Below are 24406 nucleotides of genomic sequence, written 5' to 3' on the forward strand. Positions count from 1 at the left end.
AGTCTATTAATTACTAAGTATACTCAAGTAAAGCTATACTTGGCATTTATTGACTTATCTGCAGCTTTCGAGTGCGTTGCCCATCACCATTTGTGGAGGATAATGAAAGAAATGGGCATATATGAAGCTATTATCTTTTTTACCAGGCAGCTTTATTCCTCGGCCTTGGCCTGTGTTCGCTACGGGAAGCTGGGCATGTGTACTAGGTAATTCTCAATTAACAGGGGAGTTCGCCAGGGCTGTGTACTCACCTCATTTCTTTTTTCTATCTATAATAATGGGGTGGAAGCACCCCTGCTGAACTCAGTACAGGATGTCCCAAGGATCAACAATGTGCGCACCCTAATTCTCCTTTATGTAGATGATGTTAATCGCCCGCACGGGACTAGTCTAACAAAAATGATTCGAAGTTTACGCGAGTTACAAGAGCAGCTTGGATCTAAAAATCAGCTGAAGTCATTTATTGTAATTGCTGGTCGTAAATCTAGGAAGTTTCCAAAGTTTTAGATAGCTGGTCAGAAAATAGCCCACTCTGATACTCTTTCTTATTTGGGAATAACTTTTGACAGACAATTAACCTGGTCCAATATGATTGCTAATAGAGGTTTATATGGCCATAGAATTCCTTGGCTAGCATACATTAAAATAGCCTTTCTTCTCTTGGCTTAAAGCATTTATTTAGCTCTCCATCTAATTGCTCTACTATCTCAAAAATGGCAATTAAGATTCAATTCCTCAAACAAAGGACAAATGAGAGAGTTAAATCTTTTGCCTCAAAGTGTCTATAAAATCATACCTGGAAGGTCCGATTGACCAGGAAGGCATACTTACTCACTGAAGAATACTTACTCACTGTGACAAATTTTCATCACCGATTTACCTTAGTAAGGTTTCGATTGAATCTGATTCAGTGTATGTTGGCATATCCATCAGGAATCTACTCTATACATGATCTTCCTCCTTGCCCATGTGACGGTGCTTCTACTCAATCTAATTTACATGTCTTTTTTTTGTTGCAATTTTTAAATAGAATACCGTAAGAGATTTATTCAGCCACTTTTGCGTAAATGTAACTTTATACAATGTCGCCCAGGAATGTACTTCTTACAATCACTGCCGAACAATCTTGTTTGTTATTCTGTGGTGTCCTTTTTACTTCCTTATTGGAAGACTAAGCAACAACATTACACTCATGTATGAATTGTCTGTTTTTTCTGTTTCTAGGTGATGTTTTATCTGTCATTTTTAACATTTTATATTGTTCTTACCAGTATTTCTTATTATGATGCATGTTTTCTTTTATCTTTTACTTTGTACTTTTATAATCTTATCTCATGAGAATCAAATAAAGTAATTGACTGACTGACGTTAAGAAAAGTCCCCAGAGTTGCAGGCTCATAATTTGCCACTCAGTCCATTGAATTTTATTTTTGGCAATACAGCACTATTATGCATGTTGGCCTACAGATAAGCATCTAGGGGCTCACACGTCCTCACAATACTTCATGTCATTCTTTGGCCTTTCCGTTGACTAATCAGTCATTGCTTCCTGTTAGAACCAGGACCACAACTTTCTTCAGTCACAATTCTTCAATTTTTGTTCCCATGACCTTGTGCCACTGCATTCCTCAGCAGTTCTTAGCATGTGCAGTGGAGCATGCTCTTCTATGGTCCTTTGCATTGCTGCTGGAGGTTCTGCGTCTCTTTACTTACTGCCAGTCTTAGTGCTGTCCCAGAGTTGTGTTATGGGCCCGAGCATGCCTCAAAACGATCCTATGCTGCATGCCGCAGAGCCCTAGCCATGCTGGTTTCTTCTGGGCAAGTATAGCCTGCAGCTTGTCTTGATATTCTCCAGTTTAGATTTCAGCTGTAGGGCATAGGGACTTCAGCAATGCATTCTTTCGATCGCTCGCCCACTTTTCTGCACGGCAATGCAGTCTTAGGCCTCTCTCTTCCACGTGGTTCTCAGCAGCCACACTGGCAGAAGCGACATGGCTTCCCTGAGGTCTTTTCACAGATATCACCAGGGTTTTTGTCCCTGTGAGGCCTTTAAATGTGGACATTAATTCTTGTGCTTTTCCATTTTTTCTTACTTTAAAGACGAAGGAGTTTATGAGGGGTGTAGGCTGGGGATATTGCATACCAAATGTCTATGGGACAGTATGCTGTTACCACAATATCGATATACAAAATATCAAAAGGTAAGCTTCCATACATTTTCTATATCTAACTCCACACATACATACCTTGGTGAGATATATCTTCAAGGAACGTAGATGTGTAGTTCGGAATAGTAAATCCTTACCTCCCTCTGTGTACTTACCTTTCGATATCCCTCGATCTGCTGTAATGATTTCTGTCCCATTGGTATTTGGGATTCAATGCTTTCTACTACAATCTTATGGGGAGCACTCTTCATTACTGCCCTGCAAAGCCATGCCCAGCTTCCAAGATCTGTTTTTAGGTCTCTATTCAGGTATGGACTTCAAGCTCCGCCCACTTGCCACCCATCTTTCTAATTTGCACCTGTCTCTGTCCTTTGTGAACTGTGGCTTTTCATTGGTCAATAGGCTTAGTAGTCCCTCCTTAGTACTGCCTTGTCTCATCTTGTCTCAATCTTCATTGGGATGACCTCAATGATAATCAGGTCAATATTATTAAATATTTCCTAGCAGACCAATTCCTGGCTCAAGCATGTACTCTACCACCCCATACCAAAGGCTCTACACTAGGTTGGATCATCTCCAAAGAAAATGCTGTTGAAACAATCTCAATCGTTCCTTACGATTGGTCAGATCATCACATTATTAAGTTCCAAATCCCATCCATAAAAAAGAAATTAGCCTCACATTCAGTCGAACCCAGACATTGGGTTTGTGACACTAAAGGCCTGAACATGGAGAAACTAGCAGCACGCTCCGAGAAAGAACATCAACCTCCTATACGTCAGTGAACTCTCGGATCGCTACAACTCCACAGTGACAAAAATATTTGAAGCCATAGCCCCTCTAAAACTCAAAAGAATACCCGATAAAGATAAAAATCCATGGTTTAAGGGGTCCCTTAATGAAGAAAGACGGAAACTCAGACTAACAGAATGGAGATGGAGACAACACCCATCATCCCCCAAACTTTAAACTGCTAAGAAAGACCAGAAACACCTACAATAAAAGTATACTAAAAGCAAAAAAATACTTTTTTAGAAGGAAACTTGATAACACAAAAAAACAGACCGAGTAAACTTTTCAAATTGTTAAAAGAACAATCTAACAAAATTGCCAAATCCTCTCTATTAACATCAAAATCGCAAATAAGCTGTGAGGAATTCTCAGCCTTCTTTACAGCTACAGCTAACTCTCTGGAGAGCGAGCTCATGAAGACTGCTGATAACCCCTCGAACCTAAAGAGCACACTAGCTGAGCATTCATTTCAACCCACACAGTCAACACCGAAAAATAATGCTCAGTGGTCAACCTTCAAGCTATATGACCACAAAGATATTGCCAAAACATTATTGACCATAAAACTGAACAGCCACTACAATGATCCTCTGCCCTCAAAATGTTGGTCTACAATCAACCATATGCTCATCCCCATTTGGACTAAGATTATTAATGCTTCCCTATTTCAAGGATCCTTACCACACTGCCCAAAAACTGACCACGTCATCCCCATCTTAAAAAACCCTACCGTGAACCCTTCTTGAGAAAAGGATGCTATTATCGGGAGCAGTCCTAGAATGGTTTAAATCCTTCTTAAAGAACAGATCGCAAAGATTCCTGGTGAATCACAAACTGTCTTTAAAATCCCTGAATCAAATTGGAGTACCACAGGGATCAACACTATCCCCATCACTATACTATCTGTATGTCGAACCACAACCGAAATATTAGATTTCTTCAGATGAGCTGCATCTAAGGAAAGGGGCGCAACCACCATTAAAGTGAAAGCCGGCATAGAGTGATTTTACGAGAAAAAAACCATGTTTCTCAACTTGACAAACAAATGCTTTTTTTTTCAAAAGTGCTCCATAATGCGCTTAATGGCGGCCAGGCACCTTTCTTTAGACGCAGCTCATCTAAAGAAAGAGGCTGCCATTAAACTGAAAGCGTGGCATGGGGCGATTTTACAAACAAGCATATGCAATGCAATAGGTTTCGCATTTGCGAGAGTTTAAGCTATTGGCATTGTAAATGACAATGCCTTTTATTTATCTGTTTTGAAAACTAAGACATAAATAAAAGGGATTGTCAATTAAATTTGTCAATTTCTCAAACTCTTGCAAATGTGAGGCCTACTGCATTGCAAATGCTTGTTTGAATTGGAATGTACCAACTTAATACCATTTCCATACGGCTGGGCACAGGATATCCTCATTGACTGCTGTTGTACCAATGGTTTTGTTGGCGATCTTGTTACCTACTAAGATGTAGTCCTTATGTAGAATTGTTTTGTGAAAATGTGGAAATTGTGAGTAATCTCTGTAAGGATTCATATTTAGCGTGGTATTATGAGTCTGGCCGAGCCAAAGCGTAGCCGACACAAAATGTAAATAAAAAATGGAGTGCCATGACCAAATATAGACTGAAAAAAAGTAAAATTGTCATTAGGGACCATCACACTAAGCAAACATGGATGAGGTGGCGAATATAGACTCTTTATGAGCCAAAACTGGAATGAACACAAACACATTCTATTGGCCACGCCTACTTGTATTATTTGTTTATTTATTTGTTTGCTTGAATGTTTATTTATTTGTTTGTTAATTTTTAATTATTTGTTTATTTAATTGTGTTACATGGTGCTGGCTGGTGGCCAGAAGTGACAGAAAATTGAGCCCACCTTGTAGACATATTTATTGAAGAACATGGGAGTAGACATCTTTCACTTCTAAGAGCTAGACTTTTCATGGAAGGATGAAGGAAATGCATATTTCTTGATCTTTTATGGCGATAACTAAGGCATTAAAATTGTCATCATCGGTGTGAGTAACTCCAGGGATTTCCGAAAAACTGTAATTTCTAACTTCGAAATGATAGATTTGTGGCTCCCTGAAATGCTGCCACCACATGTCGTCGCATTTATTCAATATCTTGACTACTGCGGTAGGTTGTTATGTGTAGTAGGTGCATAAACGTGTGTATTAAACGCTGCATTTGATTTCTTTACCAGCCCTCATTTGCGGCTCATATAGACCCTACAGCGTCAAGGGACCAAGTAACGCACTATCGAAGAGCAGCTGAAGAAGCCCACAGTGAATATGCTGCCTTGTTGGTGAAAAACAACAGCCTTAAAACTCAGGTACGGTAAGCATCAGCTGACTGTTAAATGAATACCAGGGTACTATGCAATCCTAAGTGTCTACTTCTGTCCTTGTAAAATGAAGAAACTGAGGGGCATATTTATCACAAAATGTCACAGCGCGGAGCTGTGTCAAATATGGCAGCCCCCATGTCGGAGGGGATGATTAATTAGGGCAAGGTGGGGGCCAGGGGTCTGGAGCAGCAGCTCAGAAGCCGCGCTGGAGAGACCGTGAAAGGGAACTAAGGGAAATAGGACTGCTTAATTTGTAACCGGTGCTCCTGGAACGCTTGCTCTAAAAACAGGAAAAAACATATATATAAGCTATTGGAGACTGAAGTTTGAGAGTTGTACAATTTATTTGAAGACACAGCTTCTAGAAATAATCAATGATAGCATAAAAACCACGTAGTTCTTGGCCCTGTACCCAGCATTCTCTTGAAAGTCACATGGACCAGTTTGAGTTTTACAAAGTACAGTATGCAGCTGCTATGAGAGAGGCTTTGCTTTAAGTACACTTTTGAGCTGAGGCAGATTGCATAGAAAAGGTTAAGCACATATTATTGGGCACACTCACCACTGCATGTATGATATCCTGAAAGTACAAATTTAAACACCCTAAATGCAGTGGAGATAAAACAATGTCAGAGAAAACATAACATTTCAAATAGCGTATATAACTTTAAATGTAAAGAGGAAAAAGCATTTCATAACAGCAGAATATACAATGGAGGAGCAGAATCTAAGTACATGAAACCTAAGTACATAAGACAAGGGCTATCTCGAGTAACCCCTGGGAAAAACTCCTGTCAGACACTCAAGTGCAGACACGGAGTAGTTCAACGATACTCTGGCGGACCAGCCTTTTATATTGTTCAGGGGTGAGGGGCCTATGGTCACGCTATATCACGTCACCTCGAACCACATATCCTTCTGTCGCCTCTCACGCCCCTGTCTGGTGACTTTCCCATCATTGGTGTAAATGTGACTACCTTCTCGTAATTGTGTGGCACATAGACTGAGTTCCTGCCATTCTGACTGGAAGTTTGTCATTAATCAGAAATGTGTTATTGTTGCTTCGAAAGGGTTCTATTCATGTGTCAATCAGGCAGTTTGCGATAATATTTCGCCACAATTATCCTCAGTTTATCGGATATCTTGCTTGACGTAGTTGTTGTGCGAGCTTCCCTTATTCTATTCATGGCTTAGGTGGGGGACGTGGGGTATGTTGCAAGATTTATTGAGGAACTTGACTTCTACAGCTTGTGGGAAATATACAATGAGGTGGGGCTTGGTAGGGGTGCGGGTCCTTGCAGACAAGAGCAGCAGGGTGAAGCTTGGGTCAGACCTGCTTTCTGCTTCTGCTTAAGCTAAGAGAAAATGGCAGTGCTCAGGGCAACGTAACTGAGGCCTGTAACTTCTAAACAGCAGGGCCTACACAGGGGTCATGTCGTGCAGGTGATAGGTGTGTCCTTGGATAGCTATGCAGGTAAAAATTCACCCTCCAACATTCCCCCCTCTGGTTCAAATTATTGAACCAATCAACATCTCGAACATCATACGAACTGCATACTTAGCTGGAGATGGGGGAAGTGGCCGGGGCGAGTTATAAAGAAGTAGCTCCTAAATCCTCATCTGGTCCTCCTAGTCTCTTACACATTGTCTCATAGGGACGTACCAAGTCTCTCCCTGAGAGAAGTGGTGGGCCACCATGTACTGGGGACTGGTACTGACTTTCAGAAGGAACCTGCTCTAAGTGAGGGTCGGGGACAGTACGCTCTATGTTCAACACTGCTATCTCTACATCTTCCCCTTGTCCCCTGTGCATACCTGTGTTCACATCTGTGTAGTTCATCTCAACTCTTTTAGACCTTATTTTTCTAACATAATGCAACATAATCTGTGTTCCGAAATACACAACTACAAGCACACATAATATAGGCATTATAAATTTTAGTACTGCAGATAGCCATAAAGGCGTCCAGTCCAAGTTGGACCAATTACTTAAAACATCTGCTTTTGCACTTCCATCCTCAGGCATCTGTTGTCCCAAATTGTCCAAATCCCCAATGGCCTTTGTAAGTGTTCTGTTATCCGCATCATCGGCTAATATCAAGGCACAGCAGAACGACCTTCCCATCCTGGCGCATCCACCACTAGTCATCGCAATTAACTGGTCTAAAACATAGCGTTGTTTCAGAACCACGAGTCTCAAAGGTCGTAGTTCTTCTTTCACGGCGTTGAACCCATCACGGGTGTTGTTAACAAGCTGCATCAGTTCATATCTCGTTACTTGGAGCCATCAGGCATTGTCTTTGGTCTGGAACATGGGGATAACTCCCCCAAGGTAAAGTTCAGCATCGTTGATATCTTCCGGAATCTCATGGAATGTGTCATCTGAGGAGTACTTTTTGACTTCTCTTTGTCGGTGGTGGGGCAGGGTGACATCACCTGCCATTGGGTGTGTGCGGATGTGGGAAATGTTCGTTGCTGGGACGACGAGATGCCATTATCCGCATCGTCACGATAGAACAAAGTCCTTGGCATTGGGGAGGCAACTGCAGATACATTTTTTCTCCGCAGATCCGTAGATACCAATGAGGATGGATGTGCCGTACTTCACGTTCGAATTAAATCTAGTGCTCTTGCAATTGGCATCCCTGCCCACAGGTACCGTCCCATTACCTAGGAAGCAAAGGAGAGGAGACTTTTAGCTTGTATGCTCTTTTCTGTGTGTATGGTGTACCTTTACTGGATGTGTATCCTCTAGTTTCCCTACCCCATATCTCAGCACACTCCCTCTCTATCTCCTTATTTAAATTATATTTGTGCTCTTGTCCTACAGTTGTGCTACCTAAGGAGGCTGCCTTACATATCAAGTCATGTGGACCATTCCATTTGATATTGAAATAAATGCTGGCCTTCAGGTGTAGAATAGGTCTCCACTGACAAGGGCATGTGTCATGGGTGTTGTTACATTGGTGATGTTCAGGTGAGTGGCATTCGGATGTGGGTGTTGGGAAGGTGAAGTACCCTAGTTTCTTATAGTGATGTTCCCAAATCTGCATTATGTCGGCAGGTACTTTCATATCACGGTAAACCTCCATTCTCCATTCAATTTCCAATGTATTAGTGATCACCCTGAATGTTACATACTAGTCATCCCACTCTGTGGTATTTACAAATGCATCATCCACTTTGGCTGAGTGGAGCTCTGACCATGTATGCGGCATGGGTACAGGTGTAAAAGACATTTGGCTGTGGGTGGTGGGACTTATTTAGGAATGAGCGATCTATCTGCGCCTACAGCGTGTGGAATGTGAGAACATACAAGGCAAGACTCATTTGTGACCTTTCTTCCAACCTCCCTCATGTGTCTATACCACATGTTATCTAATAGAACATTGTGAATCTCATTATCCTCTGCTCTATCACTAGGGCGCTGGGAGTGGGAATCAGGCATAGAGTGCTGGTCGAAGGTGTAAACAACTGTCTCTTGGAAATTACTAATCCAGTCTGCCTTAAGTCGGGTACGTGATGTATATCTAACTGGCACTTTCTCGCCACTCAGTCTATGTCTAAGACTTCTTTTATTTTGACGGGATCGTCTTGGTGTACCTGGCACAGTGGGGGTCAAGATGATATCGAGTGCCAAGTCCCTTCCTGTAGGGTCAGCATGGGGTACAGAAGGTGTCAAGACAGGCACAGAGGTGTCATAGCTACTACTGGTGCTTTTCCCAGTTTGCTTGTTACCAGGAAGTGTCTTAGGCATGGGTAGCTCTGTGGTCGTGACAAATTTAATATTACTAGTAGCTCCTCTCTCTCTCTCCGATCGCACTGCTAACCAGTGAAATGCTGTTACTGCAGTTACAAACATAAAAAAGAAAATAATAGCTGTACATATCTTTTTAATTGAAAGCTTGACATGGAGGGTTGTTCTGTTGCTGCGTCTCAGTCCGTAGGCCATCATACGATCTCCACTTCCTTGATCTTGGATCGTTAACTGGCACATGATGTCTTCTTTGCTGTCAATGCTCAGATCTTGGACGGTGACGGGTGGAACCTCAAAAAGTTCATTTGCAAGTGTTCATTGAATTGAAATTTCTCCACTTCCGAACTGCTTCATAAAAAGATGTGTGTCCCAAAGCAGATAGGCGAAAGTTCATCAGGGATAGGACGCTTGTCTTTGTCTTTGATATCTGAATGAAAAAGAACTTTGGAGCACGCATTAGTGCACATAAATGAACAATTCATCGCTTACAATATCAGAAGAGGGCCCAGTGACTTCTTTTTAAGTCTTGCGGAGAGAATAACCACATCTATTGATCTGTCAAGACTTGAACAGGCCGTTAAGGCTCTTACCCTAAAATTGTCATTGCCTGAAAAACGAAAAATGAAAATAAAATGACTGTCACTGTCACTGCGGGTCACTGTAACAGCATCCAGTAATCCCCAGTGACATATGACCTCATGAAGTAGGAAGGTAGCTGCGGCCTTCGCTTCACAATGGACACACGGTCCAACTCAAATCCACCTTGAAAAAGGGCACACCACTAACATGATGTGTCTTTATCTTAGGCATCTGTCTCTCCAAAAAGGACTCTAAAAGGACACAAAGAGTTGTACCTGTTCATGTGCATTGGGAATGAACCACTCTGTCTGCAAAGTAGTGGACATGATATCACGAGGGACATGTGTAGGAAGGTGTAACTGAGTGAGTGCTATTTGTAAAAAGCCTTCCTATCCTTGTGTGCCTGAAAATTTAAACAAATAAAATCTTATTCCTGTGTACTCCCCTCTTCTTCCACAGCTCTTTTCCTTCAGGTGGGGCACTTCCCTGTATCTCCCTAAGGTGCAGCTGTGCAATGAAATCATAGTGCTGAGTATTATCAATGGTGTCACATTCTAGTCTGACAATGTTGTAACACTGAGCATTGCTTATTCCCTGCATTCGTACTTTTAACATTGAAATCTACTGTGTTTCTGCATTAATTTTCTTTTCCCTAGCACTGGGCATCTGTGAAGTAATAGCTGTACACGGCGGTGCATATCTGGAAAAGTATTCCTTATCTCTTCTTAGTGTTTGCTGCCAACTACAGGAAGCCTGTTTCCTGTTTTGGCTCTACGCCCAGAATATGCACTCTGGCCAGAAACGCTACTTATGAACATGGCCCGAAAATAAAAAGAACCTCTATTAATTTGTCTGTATTTTATAATATCTGAAAACATGTGTTGTCTCTATTTGCAATATGCAAAATATACGTGTTGTATTATAAAATAAAGATGGCTTATTTGCAATGCACATGTTCACTCACAATGGTGCATTGGTAATAAACAGCAGATCTTTATTGTTATTCCAACTCAAGGTATTCTCTGAATCCACCTTAGAAGGATGAAATGCTCTAGCAGCACATGATCTCGTAACTCGTGATATTTATTTATCTGAAAAGAAATGTGATGCAACTAGTGTGCATTCCATTCCATCGTTTTATCTCTGGCTTGTGCCTGTGTCAGCTGCTGCTGAATTTTGGGACGTGTGAGTGAATCATTCTATTCAGTTGCTCAGTCTTGCAATATTAGGTGAAATTTACAGTGTGTGTGAATTATATGTGACCATTCACATAACATAACTATCTATTTCTATATAGAAAATGCAAACATAAAATTGACAGTCTGCGTGCATTTGGGAACCGTAAAGGGCATTGTGCCATTTTCATTGAAACATATTCTCATATTCAATTTGGCCATCAGACCATGTGGACTGTGGTGTATAAAGTAGACGCTGTTGAATACTTTTACCTCCTATTTCTATTTGTACTGACTCTGTGAAAGGGACCCATAATATCGCCCCAGAGAAATCTAGTGTGTTTGTGCTCTTGTTGGAGATGGGCAGTGCCCCCTCCTTGATACAGGAGAATGTGGCACCTGTGTCAATCAAAAAACTATACATGTTATTAATCCTGACATTCACAATGAGGTCCTCTCTAATGTCAATAAGGGAAACACTAGAGTTGGCTGTGGGCTCATCCTAACTTGAATTGCCTCCAGCCTTGTGCTGCTGGATGGTGCCCTGTGAAACCGAATTGATGGGGGGCAGTACTGTAGCTCCCTGTGGTATCGGAGCTGGTGTCTGGGACACCATTTTGTACACAGGCATGTGTTGCTGAGGTAGCTGTTGTTGTATGTGATCATTTGTTACCTGTGCATTACCTCCTAGCACATTTAAGGCACTTTGTGAAACATTAGTGACAGTAGTCACTTGACTCACTGGTGAAGCTAGCCTAACTGCATCATCAAGAGTCTTTCTTTTCTTTACTTTCTGCTGTTCTAATTCCGCAGCTGTGTTCTCAATAGCTGATTGCCTTATTTGTGACATTAGAGATCCGATGTCTGAGACATCTGGAAACTTCTGGCGCAGTTCGTTCCATAGCGCTGATCTTATTTTATTGAAAGGATCACCTTCTAATTCTGAATTAGTGGTGCAAAGCCTTGTGTCGATGCGTGAAAACATATCCTCTGCATCCTTTCCAATCAGGGATGTGAGCAAACGTCTCATATCCCAAATAGTCAGTGACACACCTGAAGTGTCATTCTCAAAGGCTTGTATCCACTTTTCCGCACCCTCTGTGAGGGGTGGGAGTTCTCTCTTCAGTTTTTCTTTGTCCGTTAGGGACCAAGTGACTGAGATAGGGAGGTCATTGACCTCTTCGGACGGCAGGGGCAGCTGGTGCTTTTCCCCTGTCGATCTTGTGTTCTCATACCTGCGTGCGTATTTCTTCCAGACCCTTAGGCCTTGGCGCATGTAGGTGTAGTTCCAATCATCATCTCCTTCTTCCTGCAAGATACATTCTTCTGCAGTGGCCATTTGCTCTGGCTCAAAAGATCCTTCTCGGGGCCAGACATTCTCTTGAAATGCATTAGCCTTTGTCCAGTCTGCCAAGTTATCTGAGAATGGAATGACATAAAGGTCACTCCCTTCTCCAAGTATTACTATCTCATTTGGCGTCAGGCCATTGGTCAATGGCTGTCTTGGCCTGTAAAGGGCAATGTTGTTCAGTTCTCTAGATCTTGCTGAACGCAGGCGTGTTGTACCTGATACATCATATTCCTGTGGGATGTTCTCAGGTCGCCCTTCGTTACCTAACATAGTAACACATTCTATCTCTCTTCTTCTCTGCCTTCTCCTCTTTTCTGCCTGTTCAAACAATTTTGGCAGATCCAAATAGTCTTGTTCTAGCTGTGGTGTCATTGGTCTATGTGGTGCAACTACTAGAGGTGATGCCTGAGGTATAGGCGTATGTTGTCGTGTCACCTGAGTGTTATAATTAATGACTGTAGACGGAGCTTGGGGTACACTTAAGTTGGCTGTGAGAGAGACTGCCATGTTGATCTGTGGTGGGGCTGCACTTTGTGCTTCCTGATGCAAGTCTATCCATGGCCCTTGCTGTGACATGATAGTTGGGACCCCACCACTGTGTGGCTCTACCTCCTTCACACTGCTAGCTACTTCATTTGGTGCTGGTCGTTTCTTTGCACCCATATGCTCAGTCATTCTATCTCCTATACTGGCTAGGTATAATGCAAGTTGCTGGAGTGCTGCTGTATTTTCTATGGGGCTTCTCGAGTACTGTTTGTGTGACATGTCCTCTTCTTCTTTACCTGTTCTTTGGCATATGTCACTTTCTGCCCTAGTCCTGCTAATGTCTCCCTCAGTTACTACCTCAGAGGGATACTGTTCGCTGTCTCTCTTTACATCATTGAACTGTAGCAAGTTCTTTTCCTCTCTATTAGGACCTGTGTTAAGGGGCTGCCACTCATTATACTGATTCTGTGTATTGCAATGCTGGTGGCTCGGGAATCGGAATGGGCCATAATGTCTAGTTCTTGTTCTTGGAGTATTATGGTCCTCAGTGAGGGATGTAGGTGCTGGCCGGTCAGGTCTGGGGAGTGACATGTGGGAGGCCTCATGGCTCTCTTTGTTTTCTTCCTGCTGGGGGCTGCAGAGTTGGATACGTCTCATTTTTACTATCAATAGTGTGTCAATTTGGCCTGGCATTCCTGATGCTGCATCCTGCAGTACTGGGCTTAGGGATAGCTGACCCGATGTACTCTCTGGTGTACTATCTCGTGAATTGTCTGGGATGTCTGGGGCTAAGGCATCGTCATGGGCTACGACTGCCTGGACATCTGATAAGAGTTCTATGTCAGTCTTTATACCTCGTCCTAAATTAATGTCATCTGCGTCATAGGCTGGTGGATGTGCTGTGGGTGTTGACATTATTCTCCTGTATTGAGTGTAAGCAGGGGTAAGAGTGTAACGCCACCGGGTGTTATTGTCAGCCTTACCTGCTGCAAGGATGTTACGTCAATTCCTAGGGCTGAGATTAGTGTCAAAATGACTGTACATGTCAGGGGTGAGACAGACTCAGGGGATGTTGCTGTACCTTCAGAAAGGGCAACAATACAGCCGTTCACTATGTGTACTGTGATCTGTAGTCTTGGGTTTTGTCTGGGCTGTCTGCTCATCTCCTAGAGTCGAGTTATCTTTGAGGTGGGCTATCTGTGGCAGTGAATGTGGCGAAACTAATCTCCTTTTAAAATGCGATTTTGTAAATATGCCCACATTTCTGGATAATGCGTCGTGGAAGGGTGTCTTTGTAACAGTCCTGTGAGTCTTGGTGAGGGCTGCTGCTGCAGCTGGTCATGTAGCTCGTGGGTGTGATGCTCACAGCCTAGTAGAGTGAGGGTATCCTGTGAATCTCCCTGCCCCTCCGGGCAGCTGGTGCTTGGAGAAGGCGGTGTGAGTGAACACTGGTGAGCAGTATCAGGGCTTTTCGCTACTTACTACACTACCTACTGACTGAAGTGTAATTTGTATGTTATCAGTGAGGGATGTATACGTTGGCACTGGGAGGCATACTTTCACTAGATGCAATGTAGATGCCCTTATCTCAGTACCCTGTGTGAGTGGGATTCCCAATAAGTCCCACGCTCTAGATATTAGGGAAATTTCGCTTCTGTTATATTTTCTATGAGTTTGTTCGCTCACGTTCTGCACTGATACAATTTTATTGTCTAATATGTGTAGAACTACCTCAACTATTTGGTGTCCACTATAGCTCATGTATGTACCGGACATCTGGCTGACCTCTTGTCAGTTGTTTTCGGGAGTGGGGCAGTTTACCACAAGCTCATCACCTAATGCTTCTGTAATGATGGAATAAAATGCCTCTCTAATTTCTTCTCTTTCTGGGCCGTTGTAAATACCTTCTGGGGAATTGTCAGGGAATTCCAAGGCAGTAGGATGGTTACCAAAACAAGCCTCAAGAACCTTGCTATGCAAAGGTTTGTGAGGCCACAATGATGTCACAATAGCAGGTACCTCTAGTCCTGGTAATGTCATAAAAATCTGCACGTGTATGGCGTGTGTCGTTTTGTATGTCCTATAGTTATGTATCCTATTCATTTGTGTGGAATGCAGTTAAAAAGGAAAAATGTCATGCTATGCTAAATGACACCCAGTCATCCAGGAAGTGCAGAGTACTTCTCTGTGTCCTCCCTTGTGGAGCCTGTAGTGCTCGTGGAGGGAAGGGGAAATCCTGTATGCCAGGTGTGCACACAGGGGAGCAACAGCAAAAAGAAAAACGATATGTCTGTGTGACAGCCGTGGCGCTTGAAATGCTGTAGCTTATAAACTTTCTTCAGTTAGTCAGTGGCAGATCAACATACATGGGATACACAAAAATACATTTACAATCTCCCTAGTTATTGGATCTCGCTAAAGCATAACCCAGTTTCCAAATGATGGCCACAAAATATATTAGCAGCATATATATATATCAATAGTATACTTTTGCTATGGTCAGCCTCTGTGCCAGCCAGTGACTCCTAACAAAAGAGACCATGAAAACAGTAAGGATCACACAAGAGTTCTTGTTCTATGAACCTAAATATATTCACCATTAAACACTAGGTGCTAACATGCAGGTCTGTGTTAGAACAGATATTCAATAAGAGCATAAGTAAAATGCAAACATTTCAACAATTATTTTACAAAAAATCACGCTCTATGGCCACTAGAGTGTGCTAGAGTATTCTTTATACATATGGGGTGCACCAACAATAATTAACAAACCACTTTTAGCTTGGCAAAAATATAATGCCTACAATATGAGTAAATAAGCTTGCTAGTCCCGCACAGAACTCTTCCCTGGACATACAGCAGGGGATATCACCGCTAAGCTAAGGAAAGATCAAAGGTCACGGTAGCTAATCGGACCTGCTGAAATTCCTTCTTTCTCATGGACTACTGACATGAGAGATTTCCTCGTCTCTGTCGCTCCTAACAGAGGATCACTTGCACGAATATATCGAAAAGATGCCAGACGCAACTCTTCCTTCCCTGTAACTTCAGAGGTTCCCTTTAAGCAGTAAGATGTATAATTCACCTTCACTCTTCCTTGACACCCTATTGTAGGTGTATCAAAGGCCCTCCCCCTGTGAGAGGAGGCTCCACCATAAGCTGAGAGACCTGCCACGTGCGGCTCTCCTTCCCTGTATTCTATATGCAACAGGGGCTCCCTTTAACCGCTAAATAAATGCTGAATAAAAAGCTAAAAATAAGGATGACAAACACAATCCTTCTTTGTATTTACACGAGGCTTAGCAATAACATGCGACTATTCACAAAGCAAAGAGGAAATTCATGAATTTTCACTAATCACCTAACCGTCAAGTTCAGTCTCCACATGGCACACAATCCCTTCCTCTGCGTGGAATCATATAACAAGGCTAACAGACAGGAAGCCTGGACCATTGGCAGAAGCACTGCTGCACTACAACACTGAATACCATTCGGCCGCACCCAAGAGAGAGAGACAGCGCAGCGGCGGGCAGACACAATAATATGTATGCTTACCCCTCAGCGCTGAGGTCTCCTCACAATGGCTCGGCAGGACGGCTGCGCAGGATCGTCTAGCAGTTTAGTACTTCCTCATCAGGAACCAGCTGCATCCTGTCAGTTTAACTCCTTATTATCACGTCGAGGTCACCAAAATGTCGGAGGGGATGATTAATTAGGGCAAGGTGGGGGCCAGGGGTCTGGAGCAGCAGCTCAGAAGCCGCGCTGGAGAGACCGTGAAAGGGAACTAAGGGAAATAGGACTGCTTAATTTGTAACCGGTGCTCCTGGAACGCTTGCTCTAAAAACAGGAAAAAACATATATATAAGCTATTGGAGACTGAAGTTTGAGAGTTGTACAATTTATTTGAAGACACAGCTTCTAGAAATAATCAATGATAGCATAAAAACCACGTAGTACTTGGCCCTGTACCCAGCATTCTCTTGAAAGTCACATGGACCAGTTTGAGTTTTACAAAGTACAGTATGCAGCTGCTATGAGAGAGGCTTTGCTTTAAGTACACTTTTGAGCTGAGGCAGATTGCATAGAAAAGGTTAAGCACATATTATTGGGCACACTCACCACTGCATGTATGATATCCTGAAAGTACAAATTTAAACACCCTAAATGCAGTGGAGATAAAACAATGTCAGAGAAAACATAACATTTCAAATAGCGTATATAACTTTAAATGTAAAGAGGAAAAAGCATTTCATAACAGCAGAATATACAATGGAGGAGCAGAATCTAAGTACATGAAACCTAAGTACATAAGACAAGGGCTATCTCGAGTAACCCCTGGGAAAAACTCCTGTCAGACACTCAAGTGCAGACACGGAGTAGTTCAACGATACTCTGGCGGACCAGCCTTTTATATTGTTCAGGGGTGAGGGGCCTATGGTCACGCTATATCACGTCACCTCGAACCACATATCCTTCTGTCGCCTCTCACGCCCCTGTCTGGTGACTTTCCCATCATTGGTGTAAATGTGACTACCTTCTCGTAATTGTGTGGCACATAGACTGAGTTCCTGCCATTCTGACTGGAAGTTTGTCATTAATCAGAAATGTGTTATTGTTGCTTCGAAAGGGTTCTATTCATGTGTCAATCAGGCAGTTTGCGATAATATTTCGCCACAATTATCCTCAGTTTATCGGATATCTTGCTTGACGTAGTTGTTGTGCGAGCTTCCCTTATTCTATTCATGGCTTAGGTGGGGGACGTGGGGTATGTTGCAAGATTTATTGAGGAACTTGACTTCTACAGCTTGTGGGAAATATACAATGAGGTGGGGCTTGGTAGGGGTGCGGGTCCTTGCAGACAAGAGCAGCAGGGTGAAGCTTGGGTCAGACCTGCTTTCTGCTTCTGCTTAAGCTAAGAGAAAATGGCAGTGCTCAGGGCAACGTAACTGAGGCCTGTAACTTCTAAACAGCAGGGCCTACACAGGGGTCATGTTGTGCAGGTGATAGGTGTGTCCTTGGATAGCTATGCAGGTAAAAATTCACCCTCCAACACCCACTCCGACATTATCAAAACGGAGGGATACGCCCTATTTACTACAAACTGGCATACACATGCATTTTCCCTAGTGGTGGCGCTAAAATTAGCTGCCTAACGCCAACACAGGCACCCTTGCACTGCAAGGGTGCCTGCCTTACAGGGAATGGTTGTTTATGTTCTGGGAGGTGTTCCTTCCTGAAGCAAAACCAAAGGGAATGATGGACAGAGTGTTGAACATTGCAAGCACTCACCCCAGTCAACTGATCTGGGTTTAATCCATCATCATTCTTTAGCTCACTCCGCCACCCCAGTTCATACATGGCCATATGCAAATCAGTCTGACCCTGTGCCTCATGAGAACAGTCCAGCCTTCCCTGGACCGGAAACAAGCATCCTGGGATCGGTTTCTGGCTAATCAGCCGTCATCAGCCAAGCTAGCTTGAATCCAGTGGCAAAGTGAGCAAGGGACCCACGTCTGGGCATACCCTGCCAACTTAGGGCAAACAAAGCAAACCATAGGGGATGATGGACGGAGTGTTGAACATTGTAAGCACTCACTCCCAGTCAACTGATCTGGGTTTAATCCATCATCATTCTTTAGCTCACTCCGCCACCCCAGTTCAGACATGGCCATATGCAAATCAGTCTGACCCTGTGCCTCATGGGAACAGTCAGGCCCGAACTGCCAAGCCATGTCTTCCCTGGACCGGAAACAAGCATCCTGGAACCGGTTTCTGGCTAATCAGCCATCATCAGCCAAGCTAGCTTGAATCCAGTGGCAAAGTGAGCAAGGGACCCACGCCCGGGCATACCCAGCCAACTAAGGGTGAACAAAGCAAAACCAAAGGGGATGATGGACGGAGTTCCTTCCTGCACATAAACAATCCATAATGGCTATTTGTTAGCAAATCGTAATTATTTAATGATTGTTTATATGTAGGAAGGGTCACCTTCCTGTACATAAAGAATAATTAATGTTTTTTTGCTCTTTCTATGAATGCTGCAGAATGCAACACACACAGGAAAAGCAAAGACGAGGAGAAATAAAAGCATTTCTCCTCGTGCGCCATTCTAACATCTGCTCTTGCATGGTGTTCGTTTTTGGAGCTGCCACAGATTTACAACTCCTTGTAATTCTGAGGCAGCATCAAAAACCAATGGATGTTGCACTGGCAAGCCCACAACAACACCTATTGCACGCCCCTTTGACGCAGAGGACTGAGGTGGAAAGGGGCATATTTACAAGGTGATGTTAAGCCATTCTAAGTGGCTTAGCACCACCTTGTAAATTTTGAAAATGTCGCTACGCAACCGGAGCATCAACAAAAGTGATGCTCCGTTGGTGAAAGAGGCTTGTAAATATGCCCCTGAATCCTTTGAAGAATGTTTTGGTAGTGTGTTTACTCTTGATTTTGAGGAGAAGAGGAGCTCGTGCTGTCAGAGCCGTTTTAAGGCATGGGCAACTTGTGCTCTGTCCCAGGGCACCAGCCTTTCAGGGTACCCTCTACTAGAGACGGCTCTGTTCTGCACAGTCTTGCCCGATTGACCTTGAGTATTTCTTAAACTTATATTTTAAATACCGTTTTCCTTGAATTTATTTTCTATGTGGTGATGTATGAGTCTTTAACAGACCTTTTGCAGAGAAATTATGTTTATGTTTCCTGCAACATCCATAAAAAAATTCTTTTAGATCAAAACAGGACCTCACATATGAGAAATGGTAAAGAGTAATATAGAATAGCTGTAGTAATATTAGTGAGTTGCTGCTGCTGTGTTACAATACTGAAGACACACGTTAATATCCCTGAATATTAGATGTACACATAGTTAGAAATTGGACTAGTGTGCCTGTGCACAGCCAGTGGCCAGTGGTTACAGCGGTCGACCTCGAAGCTAGAGAACAGGGTTGGAGTCTGGCATGGACTTTCAGCATCCTGTGGTTCTGGGCAAATAATCTCCCCGTGTCTAATAAAAAGAATGTGACCATCTGTAAGGCACTGATGCTCATGAAAAGCGCCGCGCTCTGAGACCTTTGGGTCGAGTTCGCCCTATTAAAAACTCCCGCCCCCCCAAAAAGGGCTGAAACTGGATCATAAAGTCAAAGCAGTTTCAAACAGGGGACCACAAAATGCGTCTGGCACAGGGCACCCAAAATCCTTAAGATGTCCCTGCATGCTGTGCTGGTCACATTTCTTAAATATTTTCAAATAACCAATGTGCGTCCTGCTAGAGGTGAGCCCAAAGTATTTTTTTTTTTTAACTAAGCCTTTTTCCCACACACCAACTGTAAAACGGCACCAAAAGCGTTTACACAGATGTTTGCACAGCATTGTACCATGAAGTCATTTCTTTTCCCAATAACCAAACAGGGCCACTAAGTGCGTTCGTCCAGATGTTTGCTAAAAATGTCATCAAACTATAAATCTATTTCTCCTAAAAACAATCACACAGCGCCACCTAATGTGTTTGTGCAAGTCCTTGAACACACATTGTTCCGGAAGTTGGGCTGGAACTATTCTGGGTGAAGTTTTGAAACAGTTCGTGTGAGAAGAGGGAACATACACTTCTTAGCTGTCTCATTATGATTTTGTTTAATAATCGGAATGTATTTTTTTTAAGTTTTAGCTAATTAAAACCATACATGAGGAGTAAAATAGAGAAGATAAAGTCGTAACAGTGAAGAATTTCCCTTTAAAACAATTGCAATAATGATTAAAATGCCTCAAGTGAGGCGCGTTACAATGCACATACAAGCTGGCTTTGTTTTAGCCTCCTAAACTCTGTGTGGGAAAATTACCCAAGGTGATCCAAACTTCTCTGCATAAGGTGACCAATCAGCGCTCTCTTTCTCTATGTTATGGGAGGGTGTCAACAACTCTGTAGCAGATACGATTTCAATGCCAATTTTTGCAAGACAGAATGGCTTCTTACTAAAATGGCATACAATTAACAAGGGGAAGGTGGTTCCTTTGATGTTATCTAAAAAATAGCAGGAGGTAATGATATGTCTCGACCCTGATCTTCAGCCTGAAAGTTTATTGATAGCCTTTTATGAGATACTGGGTGAAGTCAAAAGCAATTTGGCTAGGACAAAGTCCTTTAAGGAGATCCCACTAGTTGGTTGGTTTGATGCAGCACGCACAAATACTCTTAAAGACCTACTTAGCGCGATTAGATCATCCCCAAGAGACCATAGATTGGTCAAGGAGTTGCGTGATTCATACAGAGAAGCCATGGAGCTAGGTTAAGAGGTTTGAGGGAGGAAGCTTGGGGGTACCTCTCTCAAGCTGCGATTTCTAAAAACTTTCATGATTTCTGGTAGGTGATAAATGCACCCTTCCTCAAAGATAATACTGACCCATCACTGGATAATCATGTCAGTGAGGAAGCTTGGGAGGCCTATTTAAGGAAAATGTTTGGGGTGACTGATTGTTTTCTGGCCTCCCCATCCTCCATTAGGCAGTAACACCCAAGGAACACTTTGGGGTCGATTCCGATTCGGGAAAAACCGCTCCAAATAGCCGTTCGGTGCATTTTTCCCATACGAATCGTTCCCTGCAACGTCCCCCGTACGTATGACGAAGTACGATTCGTACCAGGAGCCGTATTCGGTACAAGTCATACAGAGACCGTACGACTCTAATCTCCGTACGATTGTCCCTCGGAACCTGCTGTACGCGACATCGCGGCTGGTTTTTACGACCCAGCAAGTACGATATGTGTCGGGGATGCACCGTACGACCCTTTTTTTACGGGAGCCGAAAACAGCCGTAAAAGAAGAGATCGCACCGAAACAGGTACGGAACGCCCCCCCCCCCGGGTACGGCGCGTACCCCCCATGATCGCAGGGGTATGGCTCGTACACCCAGTGTACATGGGGTACGGCACGTACCCCCCATGATCGCAGGGGTACGCACCGTACCCCATGTACGCTGGGTGTACGGGCCGTACCCCTGCGATCATGGGGGGTACACACCGTACGGTGTGTATGTGATTGTGCGCTTTCCCGTACAAATCGCCCTTACCTGATGTGGACTGCATGGATCGCGTCCTGATGCCCCGGTCTGGATCGTACTAGTCGGGTCGTACGGCGTGTGTACAAGTTGTACGGAGATGGCTCCGGATACGATTCGTACGGACGTTTATTTTACCGGATCGGAATCGACGCCATAGTGTTCGAACTGGGGGAGGTGAGTCGTGGATTGGCTCAATGTAGATCCGCCAAGGCCCCAGGTCTTGATAGGGTCCGAATAGATTCTTTCCTAGACCATCTAGAACTATGGGCCCCATTGATGACTAACATTTTTTATGGAATAAGCAAGGTGGGCCCTCCCATCTCTTGGAAAAGTACTATAATAATCCCTATCTTTAAAACAGGGTATACATCTTTGCCACAAAATTTGAGACCTATTTTCTAGATAGTACTGTTAAACTGATGGGGCGCTTATCGTTGAACAGGTTGTAGGATTGGGCTCGAGAGAGGAACATTTTGATCCAAGCACAGTATGGCTTCCAAAGGGGCAAGGGGACGGTGCACCATTGTCTTAACCTGAGCTTGACTATTGCAAAATATGGCTAAAAGCAGGCAGATTTGCATGGCTTTCATTGACCTCTCCTCCGCCGTCGACAGTGTGTCCCAGTCTAAGCTATAATCAATCATGGAGGATATCAGTATAGATACTGCTATAATTACCTTTATTCACCAGATGTACTCTCAAGCAACTGCGTGTGTGGGCTATGGTAGGGATGGGGAGTGCACAAGGTTTTTATAGATTAAGAAAGGAGTCAGGTAAGACCTTTTTTTATTTTTGATCTATACTAATGGAGTGGAGGCCACATTGTCAGGTTCCACTACAGACCTCCCCTCTTTTAATGCAGCCCCCCTTCCAGAATGAGCCTATGCAGATGATGCTGTATTAATAGCAAGAACTGGGGTGGCAATGCAGAGATTGATAGAGGCTTACTCATAGTTTATAAAAAGCTTGGAGCTATGTGTTAATGAAGCAAAATCTTTTGTACTGGTGGCAGGGGCACGTTATAAGAAATTTCCAGTATTCCATATAGACTCACTAAGGTTGGAGGTGGTGGACACATTTCTCTACCTGGGGTCCTCTTTGATAATATGCATTACTTGTTAAAGATGGTGGCTAACAGAGCTCTCGTAATCGAAAGAAGTGTGACGGCTATTTTTAATTTTATGAAGAAGCAAGGGTCCAGGCCTATTGAGTCCATAAAAAAGGTACAACGTGCAAAGACCATCACCTGTGAAACGTATGGGGCAGCAGTTTTGGGAGGAAGGTGACACTATAATCTCTTCAATGGCAAGAGGATAGATTTTTCATAAGGTTACGGGTCCTTCCTCACAGTTGTTCTAATTACAATTGTCTCACTGACCTTGGGTCCCCATACCACTCTGATGCTATCAGCTTTGCCCCTATTTTATTGTGGCATTCGATCTGGAGGATGGACACAGTTAAATTAACCCAGAGCATCATCAGGTACTGCATGTCCCTGGATAATGTGCATAGGATTGCTTGGTTGCAGTGTGTGCAGTACACACTGAGATCACATAGGCTGGCTGTACTAAACAGAAACCTTACAAGCTGTGTGTCCATCTCAAAAGCAAGAATTAAAAAAATCTTTTTAATGAAGGTGGTGTACAAGAGAGAGGAGGAAAATAGATCAAAATCCTCTGGTAAGCTATACTTTATCTCCTCCACCTATTTCGCAGAGCGAGCATTCGTATTTTAGAGTTTGTGATGAACCCCCAGCATCGCTTCCTTTTGGTGAGGTTTAGATTGAACTTTATTCCCTTGATGATGAGTTTTCCAAGCAAAAGGTACACTTTGGAAGACCTATCAGCCTGCCCATGTGATGGAAGGTCAGAGCAGTCTGATCTTCAAATGCTATTTTTCTGCAGTTTTTACAAAATGCAAAGGTTAAGGTATAGTCTCCCTCTCTTAAGAAAATATAATTTTAAACAATGCCACTCAACCCTTTATTTTTTTTTAAAACATAGTGACCCATTAGAATGCTTTGTAACAGCCTCATCTATTTGGGCTTCTTGGCAAGGCAGGAGAGGTTGTTCAGTTTGGGAGCCTTGAGGGCTGATGAGATGTGATTTTTTCAATATTTATACAGCACTTTGCACTTGATACAGTATCTATTTATGAGGAATCTTTAGGAGCCTTGCGGTCTGGTGAAACATGACTTATCCAAAATGCCGATGGTACTAGGCACTTTATAATGTTGTTCGTCATGATAAAGGCCTGTTTGGCATTTTAATGGTTTTTATCTGGTTTTATCTATGTACTATATTTTTATATAAACTGCGATTACTGCTTATTCTATGCACTTTATATGCTTTGGAAACATTGCTAGGTAAAGACATTTTGACTGACTGACTCTTCAGAACACAGCGAGCTAAATAAATAAAGTGCATGTCAAACTGATTAAAGTGCTTTGAACACAACGCAATATTGCGCAAATGCTACATATTTAAATTAATTCATTTAAACTAACAAACTGATAATGGGTAAAATGCATAATGCAAATGCAGTATTTAACAAGGGTGCAGTTTGTTTAATTCCCTAGAAGTGCAACTATGCTGTTCTTTGTGTACACTATTCAACCAATTTGAACAAAGATTTTTCAAACTCAGAGTAAACTACAACCTAAAGAGTAAAGTGCACGGTACACTGATT

The 24406-nt window shown here is 43.0% G+C and overlaps 1 protein-coding gene across 2 annotated transcripts in view; it reads left to right on the plus strand.

The window, feature by feature from the left end:
• LOC144781452 (coiled-coil domain-containing protein 170-like) overlaps positions 1 to 24406 on the plus strand; it is a 782697-nt gene that overhangs the window by 181671 nt on the left and 576620 nt on the right. For both annotated transcript variants that reach the window (XM_078660314.1, XM_078660315.1), the window contains exon 4: positions 5173 to 5301. In XM_078660314.1, the coding sequence (XP_078516440.1) occupies positions 5173 to 5301 (129 nt within the window). The remainder of the gene's footprint in view (positions 1 to 5172; positions 5302 to 24406) is intronic.

Source organism: Lissotriton helveticus, chromosome 9 (genome assembly GCF_964261635.1).
Source record: "Lissotriton helveticus chromosome 9, aLisHel1.1, whole genome shotgun sequence".
Taxonomy (NCBI): domain Eukaryota; kingdom Metazoa; phylum Chordata; class Amphibia; order Caudata; family Salamandridae; genus Lissotriton; species Lissotriton helveticus.